The sequence below is a fragment of the Colletotrichum destructivum genome, chromosome 2 (assembly GCF_034447905.1).
Source record: "Colletotrichum destructivum chromosome 2, complete sequence".
Classification (NCBI taxonomy): Eukaryota; Fungi; Ascomycota; class Sordariomycetes; order Glomerellales; family Glomerellaceae; genus Colletotrichum; species Colletotrichum destructivum.
The window spans coordinates 4544941-4563884 of NC_085897.1; the positions used below are offsets into that span (position 1 = coordinate 4544941).

Consider the following 18944-nt stretch of genomic DNA (forward strand, 5'->3'; position numbering starts at 1 on the left):
CCCACGCGCTGATTCCACACTTTCAAGCCTTTTGTGTATGTATATATGTATGGTGCACCCGAATCCAGCTTCGGTTGCTTCTAACTTTCTCTCTATCTAATATTTGAGAAGCTCAAAAGATTCTGGAAGAGGTTGGAGCTCGAACAGCAGACATAAACGGGATTACAAACTTCTTCACCAGCCAACCGCCACTGGTCGTGGTTCCATCGACCCTAGAGCCGGCGGAACGCGGTGGACCAGCCAAACTCCGCTGTTGCATGTCCGCAGTGTCCGTTTCGTCCGTACCCCGACTCTATTCTTCGCGCCGATCGGTCGAGTCGTCTTCCGGCCCTTAGCCACGATGGTGCGTGATCTTCCGTAGCAGCGTGATTCGCAGCACGTCGGTACGTTGCCCAAAGCCACGGTAGCCAGTTGATATTTCGCCGCAGATCCTCGGTTCTTTCTGGCCCACCCACCCTGTGCACCGGCTGAGCTGGAACTGTGTGCGCGAGCTAAGCCCGGGGCAGCACGTGGGCGGGCGGATCAGGGTTTCTCATAGCGCTTGGCCATTCGCAACGGGAAGTAGGTCGCTGGAAAGTCCCGAAGAGCGCTTTGAGCCAGTGTGGTTGATCCAGAGCGGGTTCTGAGATTGAAACAGTATGGACGGACTAAAGCCGGCGATCCGATAGCTTCGCCCGTGATTACTTTTGCCAAGGTCCAGACTCCAGCACTGAGCGATTCTGGCCTAGTCTGGCGCCCGGTGCGGCTTGACAGGCTGCGTGATCCGCGTCTCAAGCAGCACAATTGTGGTTTTCGTATCTGTTGACTGTTGAGCGGAATTTAAAGACTACATTGCAGCGGTATCCAGGATCAGTCTTTGAGAGGCCAACAGCTTTGCAGCATATATGGTGAATTTTTGATTTTCGATTTTTGATTTTCGGAGGACTGTGGAAATGCTGAATACATCTCGAACGAGTAACTCGAGTCCAATCTACCTCCTGTGTACAATAAGTATGAAGGTATCTCCGAACGGCCAGGCACGCGTGCCGGGTAATCCTGACCGGGCCTTTCCTCGGGACGGATCTCCACCACAATCCGGCACCGATTCGAATCCGGCCCCACTCGCCCGACAGCTCTTCCAAAACCGTCCCGCCTGGGCTCGGACTAAGCGACAGGTGAGAAATGGTGGCGCAGCTTTCTCCTCTGCGTAAAGTCTAGTTCTCACCGTTCAAAGTTTTCCCTCATTGGGCCGCCCGTCGCGCTTTGTACATGCGCCCGACGGAAGCGGTTTGCCTTCATCCGACTGCGGCGGACTGCCCCCCCAAATTCCTCATTCATCGGGAGCCAAACCAACTGGCGCCTAGTGGGTTTTCGTCACGCCCTCCATCGTTGAAAACCAACAGCGGATATTTCGGCGAGGTACGGCGGGTCGCTGCCGAACAGTTGCCAACATGTATCGTCGTCCTCTGGTCAATTGACGTCGAGATGACAAGGGGCCAACCGCCGTGAGCCGACACGAGGCTTCCAACTTATGTGGAACGCACACTGGACAGAGTAACTGCGACTACATCTCCTATTGTTTATCAGAAACTGCCCTGGATCGTGATGTGGGCACAGCAGCAATGTCTATCAAGCGTTTCCTTCTGGGGAGCTGCCATTGGCCCGGGCACTTCTCCGTACATCGTTTCACCTAATGCCATTTCCTCCTGACCTCATCCGGCGATTTTTACTCTTGAACAAACTGTAACTTGATCTACAAGCGAGCGAGCTGGATTCTTGATTCTCAGGTAGACCGTGGGATTATCATCACACCACCTGCGTTCTTTTGAGTACTAGCAGTGCGATGATTGCCACACATCATCATACCGAGTTTTTGCCACGTATTCCAAGAGGGGAATCCAGCAACGCGTGGAAGACAACGACGTACTCGGAGAAACATTGGCTGTGATACGATGGGGTGTGTCTAGTCTGCGGGGTAAACTGAGAAATGTCATCCCGAAAATGCATCATTTCTGCAATGGGATGTGCTTATTCTTATATTCGCCCCGTGATGGGAGACAGTCTCCGATTCTTTCTGAGGTTGAAGAGAAATCTGCGGTCCAGTGCGACTGCCCATGATTGTAACGTGGTCAAGCTGTTATATAACCCGGTGGTAATCCTTATGACCTTTGTCCTTTTGCATTATTTTGGACTTGTTGACCAATCGAGAATTACATCATGTCGCCTCAGACCGTAATTCACGCCACCACATTAAACATAGCCAGTCGTCAGCCAAGTCTTCGCCAGGCGGGTCATATCATGTTCACAAACAGCGCCTAATTCCCAGAATACTGCTGGTAATGGAGGGAGGTAGAAGATCCCAATACTCGAATCTCAATATGTGCAAGACACCAATCACGTATAAGTGCGGTACAAAGCAGATTTCAGGGTCTCTATCCTGCAAATGCGACACGACGTTGCCTGCGGGCACCAACACTCTCAACTGTGGCGAATGCGACGCGAACGAGTGTAAGAAACTGAGAGAGGATAGTGCTCAATATCTAGCCTGATTCCAGAGGAATAATTGGGAAATACGGTCACGTATGCGATATCTTCAGGCGTATTTCAAAGCATTTCAAAGTCTTAGGTACAAAATACTTTCAACCATGCGTTGTTGTCAACCTGTTTCTCCCGTGTAGATTCACCTGACTTTTCCGGCCGTGTCTTAGATCCCTCCTAGACTCTAACTACCTTATCGATCGCACTTGCTGCACGTTGCGCGTTCTCCTTACTGAGTCCTGCAATGTTGATCCGCCCAGACTCTGGGAGGTGAACGTGATACGTACTCACCAGCTCCTTGCACTGGGATGGCGATAACGCTAGGCACCTTCATGCTTGATGTCAATATTGTCGATAAACATTTCAGAGTCCATTCGACTTACGAGAAGAGTCCTTTTTCTTTGATTAAATGAGACCAATCCCCAGGTGTCTAATATCAGTTAGCACACGTATTCTAACTAATTTGGTTTTGCAACAGGACTCACTTTAAGAACCATCGTCAGCTGATGATGCAGTAACTGGCGGTTCGTTTTGAGACGTTCTCTCATGGTGTTGAGTTCTGCAGTCCTGTATAAGTCGTCAGCACACCTGTGCCGTGGTGTCTGTAGAGTGCAGGCTGCGGTGTACACACCAGTTGCCTCGCATGATGCTATCGCTTAGTACAATCTTGACCAGACGGCTTCCATACGCTGGCGATGAGGAATACGTATGCCGAATCAAACTTCGGAGCTTGTCCTGAACATTGGTTGCCACATCTTTGGTGCTTCCAACAACGTGGAGCACACCACATCGCTCTCCATACAGCGCAAAGTTCTTGGAGAACGATTGGCAGACAAGGAACTCCATACCTGACTCCGCGAAGGTTCGCACACCAGCAGCATCTTCATCGAGACCATCTCCAAGTCCCTGATAAGCCGTATCAAAGAAGGGAAGATGGCCGTGGGATTCCATCTCGATGGCCAACTCTTGCCACTGCTGGACACTGAGATCGACTCCTGTAGGGTTGTGACAGCAGCCCTGGAGCACGAATACGCTTCCCCTAGGAGCCGATCGTACGACCGCAAGAAAACCAGGAAAGTCGACAGCGTGTTTTGACGAGTCAAGATAAGGATATGTGGTAGTCTCCAAACCAACGTCCTGGAAAATGGGAACATGGTTGCCCCAAGTCGGTACGCCAATTAAAACTTTTGGTTTCGGTTCCATGGTCTTGGAAATCAGCAGAGCGCCCAATGAGTTGGCTCCTGTGCCGGAAATAGTTTGAACCGATGAGATCTATCCTTCAAGATTAACGGACTGCTTGAAATACGCGTTTGTCTCAGTCATGTTATCAACAGACCTTTCCTGATTTCAGAGCGTCGTTGTGTTCGCCGAACATGACTCCGGCGGCGAGACGGAGGAATTCCACATCTCCAGTCGTTGTTCCGTACTACATCCTGGTTATCTTCCATTGTTGTAGTAATTGTCCGTAACTTGAGTTTTCTGCCTCACGTCATGTCCCAGATCAAGTTGGTCGAGTTGTTTCTTGGCCTGAGGGAGATCAGCCACATGTCCAAATACAACCGATGGCCTCAGGATCCATTCACCTGTCTCACGACCTCCAACTCTTGATAATTACCAGCTTCGTTTCGGTATATTCCGACACCGAGGTCGATCTTCTCGAGACTCTTGTCGTTGTCTGCGTTCTTCTTTAGGGTAAACATGGGGTCTGGAGGACCGGGCTGTATGTGTCCAAACATGGTGACCGAACTGAACTGTCGAGTGGGGAGTAGTCTTCGCAATACAGAGCGAGCCGACATTGTCCACTAAGAATAGAAAATTTCTCTTCTATTTTATCCTAGACAAAATCGTATCATGAAGGAACAGGCATTGATCAATTGGTCTGGCTGCGTGGTCGAGCGGCTCGACTTACCGAGTCCCCACTCGCTTGAAGCTGCTCGGGAAGTCAGGCCGAAGTCAATAAGCCGACGGGGGTCAAACCCGAACGATAAGCGGGTGAACCGAGGACCCCCTTCGGATCTTCTAGACCAAGAAATAGAGGTTTTGTCTGGTTTCATAAGTCCTCAGGGAATCTGAAAACACCAATTGAGCATCATTGAGGTTGACGACAGAGTGCACTCGACAAACAGCTAAGAAAAGATGGCTTCTCTCTTCACAAACAGCTTGACCCGCCTCGGGGCGGCTGGAAAGCTATGCACTGTACGTCCGGCATCTCTTCGTCTCAAGAAGACGCCGTGCGTCAGTATTTTATGGGTTTCGGGCATTTACTGACGCCAGCCAGGCCATGGGCATCCGCATGGTGACAAACACACAAATCGTCAATCTGGCGGCCAACGGAGGCTTCGATGCTTTATTCATCGATCTGGAACACTCGACATTGTCCATCCAAGATGCGAGCTCACATTGCATTGCTGGGATCCAGTTGGGCATTACGCCCTTCGTAAGAGTTCCCCATCAGTGTGGTAATGGCTTCGTTCAGAAGGTTCTGGACGGCGGAGCCATGGGTGTGATCTTTCCTCATATCCATGGCCGAGGTATATACAATTCTCCTCCTTAGATCAGGGTACCTGAATAACCCATGGCGAGTAGAGGACGCAATGGCGGCTGTCTCCATCTGTAAATATCCCCCTCAGGGCAAAAGATCCATCACTGGACAGCTGCCTCTCTTCTCCTTGAAGCCGACACCACAAGACCAGATCATCTCCGAAACAAACGCCAACGGCTCGAGCGTCTTTCTTATGATTGAGACCAAGGACAGCATTGAGAAGATTGACGAGATCGCATCAGTGGAAGGCGCGGACGTCCTCCTGGTCGGGTCGAACGACCTTGCCGTTGAGCTTGGAGTGCCAGGCCAGTTCAAGAGCCACGTCTTCCGGGAGGCCATGGAGGTGATTAGCCAAGCGTGCAAGAAACACGGAAAGATCATGGGACTGGCTGGAATTTACGACAACCATGACTTGCACGACTGGGCCATCAACGAGCTGGGTGTCCGCTTTCTTCTCGGTGGCCAAGACTCGGCAATACTAGCCAGGGGAGCCAAGGAAACCATGGCTGCTATTGCAAAGGTGCCTAAATAGAACGAGCGGGGAACAATACGCCGATTTTTTTGTTACCTGATCCGAAACGTGAACCTGAATATCACCAATCGTTCACAACCGAAACCATGTAGTCCCATGTGAAGTGATGCTCCTGTTGATGTAAACCGACAGAGAGATAGTCAAATATTGATTTGCCCTCGTCGGACAGTAGAAGACGTCCTCTTGATCTGACATATGACTTGGGTATGTAGGCATTAGAGGGAAATTGAAAATCACATGAAAGATCAACGGTCCCTCCGGGTAAGCTCGTAAATCGCGGTTGAGATGTTTTAGGCGCCTGCAAGAGACGACCTACTACTGTAGCGTGACTGCGGGCAGCTTGATAGGCGAAGATTCGAGGCCAGACGGCCCAGCCTCATTGATTTAGCGGTCCATCCAGAGCTACACTTTTGATGTAATACGACTGCCATCATGTTTATCAGCTGTAATTGTGAGCATCTAACCAAACCTGTTCCCGTGACCTCACATGCCGCGGATAGCGTTTCTGTTGACGCCAAGGCATGTCCAGACCTGTCCAGGCCTGTGCTTAGAGTCTTAGACCATCTACCCAAAGGTTCAGCTCCTCGGGTTTTCAAGCCCTTTGCCACCATGTTAGCGGTAGGGCTACTAGGGTAGAATGCGTGTCGTCCCAATGGCTTGGGAGGCGATATGCCTAGTGGCTGAGCTGAAGGTTTACCAGGAGCTAGTCACAAAAAAAGAGGCGGCCACGTTGATGGAAAGCGCACTGGTCCGGCAAAGTGTAAACAGAGCGATGCGGGGTACTAAGTCGACTAGATCATCCACGTGTTCCGAGGGACACAAGATGTTGATAGAACTGTTGTTTGACTTTCGTCCATTGGGCAAGGTTCTGCTTTGAGACTTTTGCTCCAAAGGATAAAAGGACTCAAACTCCGGCGCGGAATGATTTAAGAAGGCGGTAGACCCGGGAATCCAGTCAACCGCCCACATCATTACCCAGTAATAGGTCCTGGTTGCATTTTCTCAAACAAACCCAACGTCAGTCCTATTCAGAAGTCACAATGGTCAACGTCTGGGGAATCGTCACGCTTGGCCTCGTCGCCAGTGTTATGGCATCGCCCATCGTTTCGGATGACCCGTCGGCACTCGATTCCCGATCTCCCCTCCCCGGCCGCAATGGTCAGGGCAACAGAGGGCAATCCAATCCGGACTGTGGAAAATACAGCTTTGTTTTCACGTAAGCGAAACGGCCAAAAGAAACTGCAGCAAAAGCCGCGTTCATTGGTACTGATGTAGCATCCCGCAGCGGCTTGCCCTGGGACCATCCCGCGGTGAAGGCGAGCGGCTTCACCCCGCAGCAGGTCGAAGCCGGGATCCGGTCAGACATGAAAGCAATTGTCCAGGCCGGTTACAACATCAAAGGTAAGATGTTTTTGTTCTGTCACCGGCTCTTAGCCCATAAGCCCTGCTTTACTGACAGCGTTCCAGCCGTGCTCGTGGGGCCCGAGAACCCCATTGAGGACATCGCTTCCGAGCTGAGGGGCGTAGAATGGACGGGAACTGGTGTCGGGTACGGCGTTCGAGGGAACCCCTCCCCGGTTATCACCCGCCGGTTCATGGGTAAGCAGTCTCCGCACCTGGCTTGGAAGAAGTCATACTGACGGGGTCGGTCGGCCTCCAGACATAATTCAGTTGTACCGGGAACAGGTACCCCGAGCCCCGATCCTCTTCAACTACTCACCCAATTCGAGCGTTTGGGCCATCCAGCAGTATTTTCCGCTCCCGGCCTCGCTGGACTGCTCGAAAAGGCCTGGGAAGGACCTGGTGAGTGCTGCGTTTGCATAATTGTTCACACCGTTGTTGACATGCTTCGTAGGGTATTGCGATCCACTGCAAAGCCTGCACTCCCCCATCGTAAAGCTCCCATAGAGGGCAATGCGTGTTTAGGGGAGGATTGCTGTGCGGGGATTTTGACCCATGAAGCAGAACGCAAGCAGGAGATCGTTGGTTCCCAAGACCGCGCAGCGTGTCGGTCACAGTCGGTGGGATGCTAGCCAGATACAACAATGGTTTAGATTATGACTCTTTAGCTCCTGCCGTCTTGTTCCTTCTTAAGATGGTCTAATTCTGCGACTACAGATTCTATACGTAGGTAATGTTCCATGTCGACGGACTTTTTTTTATTCACCATCGTTTGCGTATAATCAAAGTGTTCAATGGGGGTTCTGGCCCCTTACTCAAGACTGTTCTTGCTGGCATTCACAACAGTCAAACAGATAGGCTACGTTTGCGGACAAGAAGTTCATTGGCTTACAGTAAACCTGACGCGGGTGGTATTAGTTGTGCGAATGGTTAGTTGTAAATCGCCTGTGTTCACCTCAACCCGCTCAACAAATTCGATAATACAACAATAATACGTCTAGTATCACTACGGGGCAGAGGGTTAAATTCGATGTTGCGGGAACCCAACCCGCTTTTGACCAGGAACTTCTGCCATTCGCACGGAATGGGGTGCCGAGAACCGTACCGCACCAGTGCTTTCGTCAATTGCTGCGCCTCGGCCCGGCAAACCGAGCCACAGAGCCTGGATCAGGACGCCCGAACCCTGAGGGTCGTCCCAGCCACTGCTGTGTAGCTCGAAGACTGAATCAATGTGATACGGATTAGGGGTGCGACATGAGACTGCCCTTGATGTGTCTATTCCCCTTGATGTGTCTATTCCCATCAACCGTCAAACATAGCGCGCACAGTTCATTCTACTGCTAATGGGCATGTGCTGATGATGTGAGCTAACGTTGGGGGGTGGGAGTGCTGTTGTTCCAGTGTATTACAGCAGTGTCCATAGTCTGAAACGATTGACCAAACCAGTCAAGGCCAGTGTGCGCCACAAGGCTTGTGGCTCGTTGGCCCTAAACCGTCGACCTGTTTCGTCTAGTTCATTCTGTCCGTCCATCATGACTTGAGATATGATACCGCGGCCGCCAGCGTTATTTTGATTCCAGCGAGCATCCGGCAATCGCATCAAAAGTGTGTTTTTCTTTTCGTGATGGCCCCCGAAGGCCAAGGTCCCAGAAACACGACAGAGACCGAAACCGAAGCTGACGCAGCGAGCTCCGCAGCGCGTGGCAGGCGGGCGAACAACGCGTGAGTGTGTGTCCGGCAGTGGATGTTCGATGGGGCGAGTGAAGGGAAGCTGATTTTCCACAAGGTGTACGCGATGCCGTGAGCGCAAGGTCAAGTGCTCGGGCTCGTTTCCGTGCGCCAACTGCCTGCGCAAGTCGGTCGAGTGTGTGTTCGACAAGGAGGATCGGAAAGTCGTGGTGTCTGAAAGGTAGCATCCGACCCCTCCTCCCCTTGCGGGCTTAGTTATTGTATAGGGACTGGGTTAAACGGATGTTGACGGACAAACGCCCCCAAGGTTTCTCAATGACTTGAAGCGTAAATCCGGTTACGGACTTGACCGAGAACATGCGGCGCCGACGCCGAAGCGGACACGATACCGCCCATCAGCCTCGCCAGGCGACCACTGTGACCATGATGGGACTGGTAGGCTGCCGCTTGTTCTGTTCAGTTGACTCGCAACTGTTACTGACGATGACTGATAGTTGATGCTCACGAGTCATCGACAGCAGCCCCGGTCGATGGTGAGCACCAGGGTACGGTCGATGACGGCGGCACGACCGTCGTTGGCGGCGAAGTCGACAATGAAGAACCTCGCGGTCTCTTGTCAACCATGAGGAACCCCCTGGCAAGCGGCCCTTCAAAGTTCGTCACCGACGCATCGGGACGACGGCGTGAGTTTTCGACAGCCAGACGCCGTGCAATTTCTGGTTGCATTCTTACCGTTACCTGTGTGTGCTAGGATGGCTTGGTCCCTCGTCCACATGGGCGTACAGCCGGCAGGTTCTCAACATGATCCAGGGCCACCTTGGCCAGCACGAGTCGCCCGAGATACCTCTCAACGTCGATGCCCAGGCGTTCAGGTTGGACTGGCCGTCGTCCCGGAATGTGGCGTCCCAAACGACGACGCCGACGGCCGACCTTCCCTCGCTCGACTACGCCCTGTACCTGACGAACACGGTCAAGTTCCACCTAGGACAGACGTATCACCTGTTCGACGAAGAAGGGTTCATGGCCGGACTGTACGACTTCTATCGGCGAGGCCCGAGTACGGAACCGCCAGCGGATGCGCGGCTGTGGTACATACAGTTTCTGCTCATCATGGCCTTCGGAAAGGCCCTCCTGGTCCCCGGCAACCCGGCGCAGACTCCGCCTGGAAGCGGTCTGGTGACCCGGGCCCTGGAGCTTCTTCCCGACGTACATGGTCTGTACCGGGACCCTGTCTTGTCGGTTGAGATCTTGTGCTGTCTTGCCTTGTATCTCCAGTCGGTCGACCACAGGAACAGCGCATACACCTACGTGAGTAGATGAAGGCCGGATTTCACAGAGTAATGGAAGGAAGGGAACCTGACCACATCCAACCTCAGATCGGCCAGGCGTTCCGGATAGCCCTCACTCAGGGTTTGCACCGGGAGCCTTTGCAGGGCCTGCTCAACGACGCCGAAGCGAACAGGCTCCGGTGCATCTGGTGGACTCTCTATATACTGGACCGGAAGCTGTCGTCCCTGATGGGTGCGCCTAACTCGATCCAGGACAGCGACATCACCGTCCAACTGCCGAGGTCGGACCCGGCAGTTCACAAGCACAAGGCCCTTGGCATTCACGTGGTTCTCTCACAGCTGCTCGCCAAGGTCTTGAACAGTGAGTAATACCATCCGCAAGACAACCGCCGGCCCCGGCCCGCCCAGGCCGGCCCAGGCCCCGGGCTATAGACTACTCAAAACTCCGTTAACGTTACCGCAGCCGTCTACGGCGTCGACGGGAAGCTGGACCCCTCGTTCCTCAAGAGTGTCCAGGAGGTCCTGAGAGACATGGCAGCGCTCGCGCCGCAGCTCACGGCCGGGTTCGAATTCAAGCTCAACAGCTCGGAACCTGCATCGAGAGTGGCTGCGACTCTGAACCTTTGCTACCATCAGGTCCGTCCTGGAACCGTTTGTTCCTCACTGACTTCGTTTGCTCACACTTCCACCGCATTGCCTCCCAGGCTAACATATCCCTCGTCAGTGTGTCGTCCTCGCCACGCGCCCGCTTCTCATGTGTCTGTTGCAGGATGTCCTCGCACAACACGGAAGCACAAACCGAGGCCTCGCCAGACCGATCAAGGCTTTGCTGACGACCTCGTCAGAGTCGGCGAGCAAGTCGCTCCGCATCCTGTCAGCGCTGCAGTCGCAGCATCTCTTGGGTCTGGCAGACCCAGCCCCACGATTCCCCCCCTCCCGGACACAGTATCATCAACTGACGTCGCTCAACCAGAATCATTCCTCCCCTTCGACCTGGAGCAGACCTTCTCGGCCGCCTTCGTCCTCACCTTGATGACGGCGGTGCCCGGTCTCCCGACGCGAAACGGCGAATATGTGCAGACGGCTTTCGGCATCCTGGACACCATGATGGCGCGGGGCAATGTGGTGGCGCGCTATCGAAGAGAAGAACTGGAGAAGCTGCAAGAAATGCTGCGTCTCGCGCAGGCCCGGCTCTTCCAAGCAGCGGCGGCGGCTAGTGGAGACGTCATGAACAGCACCGACAACCTCGGCCTCGATACGCAGTCCGCCAACGTATTACAGACGAACCACGTATGCCAAGACGTGCCAGGTGAGGGCGGTCCCGCCACCGGCAGCACAGCCAACGGCCTGGCGTCGGAGCAGATGCTGTCGATCGCCGGGCTGCTCGACTGGGAGCCCAACGTGGCGGCCCTCGAAGACGATCAGCTCGCGGGAAACTGGCTTTGGACTGACCCGATCGCGCCCGACTTTGACTTTGGCGGCGAGCTGCTGTGAAGTGCCAACACATTAATACCTCGTCGAAACGCCCGCCCGCCTGCCTGCGCCAACTCAACGAAGCAGCGGAGAGGCCTCTCACGGACAGAGGGCACATCACCCGAGAGTCAGTTCGCCGGGTCTCTTCCCAAAGGTTCCACACTTAGATGTGGAGCGTGGACGGTGGCCCCGGTGAAAGAAGTGGGAAAGACGTCGAGAAGGAATGGAAAAGAGTGAATCTCTTTGCTAATGAAAAGGTCTTAATCTTGCGGGGTATGACCATTTAGAAACCTCAACAAGCTCTTGGCTTTGGGGGGGGGGGAGGGACTCTCTGGCACTCTAGAACTCTGGGAGATTATCACAAAGTGGATGATGTCTTTGCTGGGAGAAACCCTGCAGAGGAGGTTGCGTGCTTGTGCGCCCAATCCCATCACCGACCGCTGATATTCCTCGCCTTATTATCTGCGGGAACTGACAAGAAAATTATAAACATGACACGGACACTCAGACGATCCCCGCAAGAAATATACTGGGATCCCGCGATAGGAGCGTGGCCGAGTCAGACCCAAAGTGCCAAAAGTGTTAGGGATTATCTGATATCAACACAAACGGCCTGCCGATCCGAGGGCCAACTCCCCGCGTTCCCTTTCCCAAGTCCACCCTCTCCCTCTTCCCGAACCACTTCCCCGGACCCACGGAGCGAGAGTCTAGAGATAATGACCAAGGCCGGGATGTCATTGGGGTCCGATTCGCTGTGCCAGCGTGCCCGTGGTCAAGGGTCTCGGGCATCAAACACTATACACTAGCCAGATTGAATGACCTGGCATTGCCGAACATGGGCGTTCCCATGTCGGCGTGACCGTTGGCACTTTGCAAGAGATAGAAAACCCGAGAGTTGATACGCAGATCCGTCTTGGCATTTTTTTGCCCTCTCACTCTCTCATCGACTTCTGGCCTCTGGTTTATCTGTTGGTTCCTTCGTTCGGCGCAAATTGTCTGGGGAACTCAAATAGTCGGCCGTTCCCATCCTTTCTTCGCTCAACCCGTTGCATTTTATCTCCCAGTCAGCCCTAATTTCTAGAAAGAGAGTAGAAGAGTAGAGAGTGTCGAGAGAGCAGAGAGCCCAGTCTATTTAATCCCCCCCTCCCCTCTCATCCCATCCCTATCACCTCCAAACCAGTCCTATCCTTTGGAAAAGAATATGTCAGCCATGGACCATGAGAAGATGGGGCCTTCGGGTCTGGACGACATCTCGCACCAGCAGAGCGCCAAGTTCGGCCAGGTCGAGGACCCCAACGTCGAGCCGGGCCACGAGCTTCACAGGCGGCTCGAGACGCGCCATGTCACCATGATCGCCCTTGGCGGCGCCCTGGGCACGGGTTTGCTGATCGGAACGTAGGTAGTGCCCTTCCTCCTGAAAGAATATCACGAGGGGAGCCTCTTCTGACTGACACTTTTCCCCCTCCACAGCGGTTCCGCCCTCGTCAAGGCTGGCCCGGCCGGCATCCTTATCGACTACTCCATCGTCGGCTGCATCGTCTTCCTCGTCATGGCCGCCCTCGGCGAGATCATCTCCTACATGCCTCTGTCCCACGGCTTCGGCGGCTACGCGACGCGCTTCGTCGACCCGGCCCTGGGCTTCGCCACGGGCTACGTCTACTTCTTCAAGTACCTCCTCGCCACGCCCAACCAGCTCTCGGCCTTCGCCCTCATCATGAAGTTCTGGGTCGGAGACCGCGTCAACCCGGCCGTCTTCATCTCCATCGCCCTCGTCCTCATCGTCGCCATCAACAGCATCAGCGTTAAGGCCTTTGGCGAGTTCGAGTTCTGGCTGTCCTCCCTCAAGGTCATCATCATGGTCGGCGTCATCCTGCTGCTCTTCATCCTCGCCGTCGGCGGCGGTCCCACCGGCGACCGCCCGGGCTTCCGCTACTGGTCCGACCCGGGCGCCTTCGCCGAGTACAAGGTCGAGGGGGCCCAGGGCCGTCTGCTCGGCGTCTGGAGCGCCATGGTCGCCGCCGTCTACGCCTTCTCCGGCACCGAGCTCGTCGGTGTCACCGTCGGCGAGGCCAAGAACCCGCGCCTCAGCATGCCCAAGGCCGTCCGCCTGACCTTCATGCGCATCGTCTTCTTCTACGTCATCTCCGTCTTCCTGCTCGGCATGGTCGTCCCCTACAACAGCCCCGAGCTCGTCTTCGCCGCCAAGGCCAAGACGAGCGCCGCCGCCTCGCCCTTTGTCGTCGCCATCACCATCGCCAAGATCAAGGGCCTCGACCACGTCATCAACGCCTGCCTCGTCATCTTCGTCTTCTCCGCCGCCAACTCGGACATCTACATCTCCTCCCGTACCCTGTACGGCATTGCTGTTGACGGCAAGGCCCCCCGCATCTTCACGCGCACCACAAAGTCCGGCGTGCCCTACATGGCCCTCGGCCTGTGCGGTATCTTCTGCAGCTTGGCCTACATGTCCGTCAGCACCGGCGCTGCGACCGTGTTTGGCTATCTGACCAACATGGTCACCGTCTTTGGTAAGTCTAATGCCGCCTGTATTTCAACCCATGACCGAGTAAAACGAAGACTAACATGAGACCTCAAGGCCTGTTGACTTGGATCTCCATCCTCATCTCCCACATCTTCTTCTGCCGTGCCCGCGACGTGCAGAGCATCGACCCGGCGTACATCCCCTACCGCGCCCCCTTAGGCATCTGGGGCTCCTACGCCGCCCTCGGCTTCCTCATCATCCTGACCCTGACCAAGGGCATCGAGGTCTTCGTCGGCACCTTTGACTACAAGAACTTCATCGTGCAGTACATCGGCATCCCCGTCTACCTCATCTGCATCTTCGGCTTCAAGATCCTCAAGAGGACGAGCCGCGTCCACTCGGCAACGGCCGACCTGCTGACGGGCGTGCCGCTCGAGACGGTGGCCGAGGAGAGGGCCGCATTCGAGGCCGAGAGGAGGGAGAAGGAGGAGGCCTCCGGCAACAAGGGCTTGCTGGCCAGAGTCTACCGCAAGGGATTCGCCTGGCTGTTCTGAGTGCGAGTGTGTGTGTGTGTGTGGAAGCGTCGTACGCTTCAACGACAAAGCGTTTGCAATCTAATGAGATAATGTGATACCAAATCAACTCCAAGTCCGCACTTTTCTGTGGATTAGATCTTAATAAAAGTAGTAGAGATTTTCATGCTTCATCTGCTGCTTTGTATATTGATATGCTTCTCAGATGGGATGCTCAATTACAACCTTCTCCAGAGAGGCGCCGCCGTGAGCCACCCTCTCGATCTCCTTGATGCCCGCCTCCCCTCCCTTTACCACCGTAACATTCGGATGCCGCGGAACCCTTTCGAGGGTGCTCAAGAGGTACGACATAACCTTGCGCGAGCGAACCGGGAACTCCGGGTCCTGGGGGCTCCCCATGGCCCCCACGCTGCCTGCGGGACGGTACGACGTGCAGAAGCCGAACGCTGGATCACTGGGGACGGGCAGCGTGCACGCGAGCTTGAGTGACTCTTCAGGGACGCCCGCTGACAGGCTGCGACGCACGAGGGCGGGCGAGGTCCGCTGAGGATCGACGCCGGGGCCCGCAAGTCCGTGGCCGACGGTGTCGAAGGCGGTGGCCAACACGACCCCGAGCTCCTCCGCCGCGGCGCGGATATCCTCAGCCACGACCGGGCTCTTGTAGTCGAAGCAGCGCGTGGCCCCCAGCTTCTGGAGAACGGCGTGGTTCTTGGGCGAAGCCGTTGCGAAGATGTGGCCGAAGCCCGCGGCCTTGGCGAGCTGGATGGCTGCCACGCCGACGCTACTGGCGCCACCCCAGATGAGGATGGCTCTGTCGGTGGCGCCGGCTCCAGCCACGTCGGCGGCCGGCAGGCCATGTCCGAGGACGTTGAAGAGGGCGTCGACGGCGGTCTGGGTGACGAGGACCAGGCCGGCGGCGTCTGTGAGGGGCAGGCCAGCGGGGATCTTGAAGGCTAGGTCGCTCTCGACGATGGCCTTGTCCTGGTGCGTGCCCATGGACGAAGGCTGGGGGAAGGAGACAGGGGACAGGCCGACGACGACGTCGCCCGGATGAAGAGTCGACTCCGGGCCCGCTGCCTCGACGGTGCCGGCGAACTCGAAGCCCGTGATGTAGGAGTTCAGGCCGACGTGGAAAAAGTTGAGGTCACACAAGTTAACGCCCGAGTAACTGACCGAAACGAGGGCTTGCGACTTTTGCGGCACGCGGGCCTCGGTGACTTGCTTGATGCAGAGCTTGCCATCGGCTCCAAGATAGATTGATCGGGACATGTTTGTTAATGTTTGTTGACGACGCAGGGGAATGGCGTTGAGTGGTGCTACTTTGAGTAAGAAGTCAAGACTAAGACGCTTGATGTATGCAACCAACACGGTTCAACATCATGTACTCCATGTTTATATACTCCGGTACATCTGATGCCGTCGTGATGCCTTGTGGAATCGAAAGCCGACATGCTGTCCGTCCCGAATCGGGATTATGGCCGGACAAGCAACGCCGCTCCGAACGTTGGCACGATCACCCCGCGAATCCGGAGGACACGGAGTTAAGCGTCAAGAGGTTGGCACCGGAGCCGAAGATTTCCTGTCATTTAATGGCACGGACTCACGTTTCCTGTGCGCTTGGCGAACCCTGGGAACGGAGCAATCCGCCCGGACCTGTCTGGAGAGGTCTTCTGCCATCCCAGGCCAGACTTCGGGACTGACTCGCGAAGTTTCGGTGCTTGTATTGCGATTGGAGACGTTGTCGATCTATGAGGAATCTCATCTTAGTGCTACCCATGGCATTATCAGACCCTGATAATCATGAACCTGAATGACCAAGCTTTGACCCAAAAGCACGAGCAAAACCGCGGAGCAGAGTTCAACAACCAGAAATCTTCTCCCACCCAGGTACCCATGGCCTTTCAAAGTCATTCTCGGGTTTACCGACCTGATGCTTCCTCCTGCCGACGTGACCGCTGTTTCCCTGGGTATATTATCGGAAAACGGCCTCCGAGCGATTTGGCTCGAGTTGAAGTCAACCGGGCCCAAGCTTCCCACAAGCCTCGCCAGATCCGACGCAATCTTGGCATCCAGCGGGAAATGACGGGGCCCGCCCTATTGTCTTCTCGAGTGGCCGAAGTGCCGAAAAGACTTGGCTGGCCAGGCGAGTCGGGCGAGAGGCTGTCGAATATCAATACGGTCAATGGGGGGGAGCCATGCGCCACCCCCGTCGTCCATCCACGAGGCGCAGCCCGGGTCTATCGACGATATCCATGTGGGGATCAGAAACTGAAGAATCGAAGGAGCGAGTGATCGTCGTGGCTGTGCGCACGTTTTCGTCTTGCTCTCGAGGTTGCGGTTGAGACCTCGGCGGACGAGCCAGGATGGGCAATAACATGCCCAACCGTTTCCCTCACCAAAACGTTTGCAGCAGGGACGAGAGCCAAAGTGTCGATGGGCTGCTCACCGGATATTACATCCCATTACCGGCCGCGCTAGGCAGACGGCATCAGATCCAAGGGGCGTCTCTCAGGCTCTCAGCTTCGATCCCCATGGGTCCGCGTCGCCAAGGAGGCGCATCTCGCCCTGCTTGTAGGGCTGCGCCGAGCTTATTCGCGTCGAGACCAATAAAGGGCGAGTCGCTGCCTGGGTTTGTATGGGAACTTGTGGGCTCGACACGGTGCTGTGCCGCTGCTAGCGCGGGCGAGTGAGTTGAGGGCTCCCGTTTTGCCAAGTCGTAAAGGGAGAGTGGAATTGTAGAAAAGAAGATGGACATCTCCCTTCGAGCTCTATTGGTCACTGCTAGATCAGTTTCTATTTATTTAAATTTTTTACAATCAGGTCTGTGCAGTTCGGATCACTACACCGTCGAACCACTTCTCTCGATTCGTGTAAGCCAAACCGGTCGAATCTTCAAGTTGTCCACGTTGGACAGCCAGCACCGCCCGCACTTGACTTGCCAAGCCCAGCCCGGTAAACAGCTCGAGAAACGTAAAAAAACAAAAAGACCAGCAAACATGTCGGAACCGCAAGCATCGCAGCCGGCTCCGGAGGCGACTCCGGCGCCGCAGCCACTTTCCGCCGAGATCCAGCCGCCCCCGCCAGCGTATGCTAAGGAGCCGCCGGCGACGACTATGGACGGCAGCAGACCCGCGCCCGCGACGGAAATGCCTACCAGCCCATCGCAGCCCGAGTAAGGCTCTTCGAATTCGCCAACGCCAGTACGAGAAGGAAACTGACCAACTCATCACAGACAGCAACAGCACACGACGACACCGGCCGGCCAAAAGAGTGCCCCGGCGCCAGCGCCGGCGCTAGCCACTGTCACGCCACTGCACATGCTCGGCGACGAGCCGGCCTTCATCGACTGCCCTTTCTGCCAGACGAGGGCCATGACCAACATCAGCAAAGATGGCAGCGGCATGCAGATGTAAGCCCCTCTCCCCCCCAACCCCCGCAGAAGTGAAGAGAGAGACGAGACGGCTAACAACGCACGTCTTTCCAGGGTCGCCGGCGCGCTGTGCTGCCTCCTGTGCGTTTGCCTTACCTGCGTCCCCTGCATCGCGGGCTGGTTCGAGGACACGAACTACACCTGCGCCAACTGCCGCAAGACGGTCGCCACGAGGCCCTACGACGGGCCCATCCGCGTCTTCGGCCCCCAGCCGTACGGCGCCGTGCCGTCCCAGTACCAGAGCCCGCCGCCGCCGGTTGCCGAGAAGCAGCAGGCGGCGCAAGCTTGAGGCGGTGGGCGTTCAGGCGTAGATGGAGCCGGCGGGATGTGACGCGAAGACTCGACGGACGAGATTGCGTGTCTGGGACAGTCGTGTTTTGAGATTATACCCCCCCCTTTTTTTTTTGACTTGTCGCCAGTTTTCTATTTTATTGGCGCGTACGATGCGGAAGACGGAGACCTAAGGGAAGAAGTTAGCCAATCCCACATACCGGCGGTCGCGTATGAAAAATGAACAAGGCAGCTGGGTATTTTATAATCACTTTGTTGCCCACGGTGCTGAAGGGGTTGCAAATCCTTTTTGCACACCTCCGAAGTCCCACACGGTCGCGTAGTCCTTAACTCATTCCCAGCATGACTGGAACGGAGACTATCATAAGAAGACGCAACGTACGTGTCTGTTGAACAGTCAAACACGCCTAAGTAGGCCACACGCTACTTTGTTGCGAAGCGCCGGGAAATCGCGGTATGCCTTCGGAGAAAAGCCGCCGGTTTCTTGACATGCGATTCCCGCTTGCCCGGAAGGGGGAGACCCCACACTCACCGACCGCCGGTTCTCCACATCCGGCCGACCCGAACCCGACTGCCTGATTCCGCGTTACCGGTCCTCCGTCACGTGGGCTCGCAATCACCAATACGACGAGGAGCCAGTAAGATACCCCAGCGAGTAACTGGCAGTCCACGCTGCCAACACACACACACACACACACACACACACACACACACACACGCGCGCGCGCGCGCGACGAAAGTCCGGTCCCTCCCCCACTCGCCTCG

General features: G+C 55.6%; 8 protein-coding genes across 8 annotated transcripts; 6 read left to right on the forward strand and 2 right to left on the reverse strand.

The window, feature by feature from the left end:
- Positions 1 to 2694: 2694 nt before the first annotated feature.
- On the reverse strand, positions 2695 to 4313 carry CDEST_03574 (uncharacterized protein; the record flags this gene model as incomplete). Its single annotated transcript, XM_062919733.1, has 6 exons — positions 2695 to 2845; positions 2901 to 2947; positions 3003 to 3084; positions 3149 to 3789; positions 3854 to 3943; positions 4101 to 4313. 6 exons carry the CDS (start codon positions 4311 to 4313, stop codon positions 2695 to 2697), a joined length of 1224 nt encoding a protein of 407 aa, XP_062775784.1.
- A 340-nt stretch (positions 4314 to 4653) lies between these two features.
- Positions 4654 to 5591, forward strand: CDEST_03575 (Putative hpcH/HpaI aldolase/citrate lyase domain, pyruvate kinase-like domain superfamily; the record flags this gene model as incomplete). Its single annotated transcript, XM_062919734.1, has 3 exons — positions 4654 to 4713; positions 4796 to 5048; positions 5104 to 5591. The coding sequence occupies 3 exons, from the start codon at positions 4654 to 4656 to the stop codon at positions 5589 to 5591; spliced, it is 801 nt and encodes a 266-aa protein (XP_062775785.1).
- An 841-nt stretch (positions 5592 to 6432) lies between these two features.
- Positions 6433 to 7488, forward strand: CDEST_03576 (uncharacterized protein; the record flags this gene model as incomplete). The annotated part of the gene is made up of 5 exons (XM_062919735.1): positions 6433 to 6807; positions 6877 to 6992; positions 7059 to 7190; positions 7252 to 7394; positions 7447 to 7488. The coding sequence occupies exons 1-5, from the start codon at positions 6632 to 6634 to the stop codon at positions 7486 to 7488; spliced, it is 609 nt and encodes a 202-aa protein (XP_062775786.1). The 5' UTR covers positions 6433 to 6631.
- A 1072-nt stretch (positions 7489 to 8560) lies between these two features.
- On the forward strand, positions 8561 to 9435 carry CDEST_03577 (Putative zn(2)Cys(6) fungal-type DNA-binding domain-containing protein). The gene is made up of 4 exons (XM_062919736.1): positions 8561 to 8714; positions 8779 to 8901; positions 8989 to 9116; positions 9176 to 9435. The coding sequence occupies exons 1-4, from the start codon at positions 8617 to 8619 to the stop codon at positions 9430 to 9432; spliced, it is 606 nt and encodes a 201-aa protein (XP_062775787.1). The 5' UTR covers positions 8561 to 8616; the 3' UTR covers positions 9433 to 9435.
- A 1-nt stretch (position 9436) lies between these two features.
- CDEST_03578 (uncharacterized protein) lies at positions 9437 to 11754 on the forward strand. The gene is made up of 5 exons (XM_062919737.1): positions 9437 to 9989; positions 10058 to 10331; positions 10434 to 10606; positions 10695 to 10872; positions 10917 to 11754. Exons 1-5 carry the CDS (start codon positions 9483 to 9485, stop codon positions 11462 to 11464), a joined length of 1680 nt encoding a protein of 559 aa, XP_062775788.1. The 5' UTR covers positions 9437 to 9482; the 3' UTR covers positions 11465 to 11754.
- Positions 11755 to 11762: 8 nt separating this feature from the next.
- On the forward strand, positions 11763 to 14658 carry CDEST_03579 (Putative amino acid permease). Its single transcript, XM_062919738.1, has 3 exons — positions 11763 to 12838; positions 12914 to 13971; positions 14040 to 14658. The coding sequence occupies exons 1-3, from the start codon at positions 12645 to 12647 to the stop codon at positions 14477 to 14479; spliced, it is 1692 nt and encodes a 563-aa protein (XP_062775789.1). The 5' UTR covers positions 11763 to 12644; the 3' UTR covers positions 14480 to 14658.
- A 1-nt stretch (position 14659) lies between these two features.
- CDEST_03580 (Putative GroES-like superfamily, alcohol dehydrogenase-like, NAD(P)-binding domain superfamily) lies at positions 14660 to 17203 on the reverse strand (the record flags this gene model as incomplete). The annotated part of the gene is made up of 1 exon (XM_062919739.1): positions 14660 to 17203. Exon 1 carries the CDS (start codon positions 15725 to 15727, stop codon positions 14660 to 14662), a length of 1068 nt encoding a protein of 355 aa, XP_062775790.1. The 5' UTR covers positions 15728 to 17203.
- A 251-nt stretch (positions 17204 to 17454) lies between these two features.
- CDEST_03581 (Putative LITAF domain containing protein) lies at positions 17455 to 18177 on the forward strand (the record flags this gene model as incomplete). Its single annotated transcript, XM_062919740.1, has 3 exons — positions 17455 to 17630; positions 17691 to 17867; positions 17943 to 18177. The coding sequence occupies 3 exons, from the start codon at positions 17455 to 17457 to the stop codon at positions 18175 to 18177; spliced, it is 588 nt and encodes a 195-aa protein (XP_062775791.1).
- Positions 18178 to 18944: the final 767 nt, after the last annotated feature.

Excerpts from the sequence above, each read along its gene's own strand:
- CDEST_03579 (XM_062919738.1), top strand. The coding sequence starts at position 12,645 with ATGTCAGCCATGGACCATGAGAAGATGGGGCCTTCGGGTCTGGACGAC. Across the intron at positions 12,839-12,913 it reads ACGGGTTTGCTGATCGGAAC|CGGTTCCGCCCTCGTCAAGG; the intron begins GTAGGTAGTGCC and ends CCCCCTCCACAG. Across the intron at positions 13,972-14,039 it reads CAACATGGTCACCGTCTTTG|GCCTGTTGACTTGGATCTCC; the intron begins GTAAGTCTAATG and ends TGAGACCTCAAG.
- CDEST_03577 (XM_062919736.1), top strand. The coding sequence starts at position 8,617 with ATGGCCCCCGAAGGCCAAGGTCCCAGAAACACGACAGAGACCGAAACC. Across the intron at positions 8,715-8,778 it reads GGCAGGCGGGCGAACAACGC|GTGTACGCGATGCCGTGAGC; the intron begins GTGAGTGTGTGT and ends ATTTTCCACAAG. Across the intron at positions 8,902-8,988 it reads AAAGTCGTGGTGTCTGAAAG|GTTTCTCAATGACTTGAAGC; the intron begins GTAGCATCCGAC and ends AACGCCCCCAAG.
- CDEST_03578 (XM_062919737.1), top strand. The coding sequence starts at position 9,483 with ATGATCCAGGGCCACCTTGGCCAGCACGAGTCGCCCGAGATACCTCTC. Across the intron at positions 10,332-10,433 it reads GCTCGCCAAGGTCTTGAACA|CCGTCTACGGCGTCGACGGG; the intron begins GTGAGTAATACC and ends ACGTTACCGCAG. Across the intron at positions 10,873-10,916 it reads GCAGTCGCAGCATCTCTTGG|TATCATCAACTGACGTCGCT; the intron begins GTCTGGCAGACC and ends TCCCGGACACAG.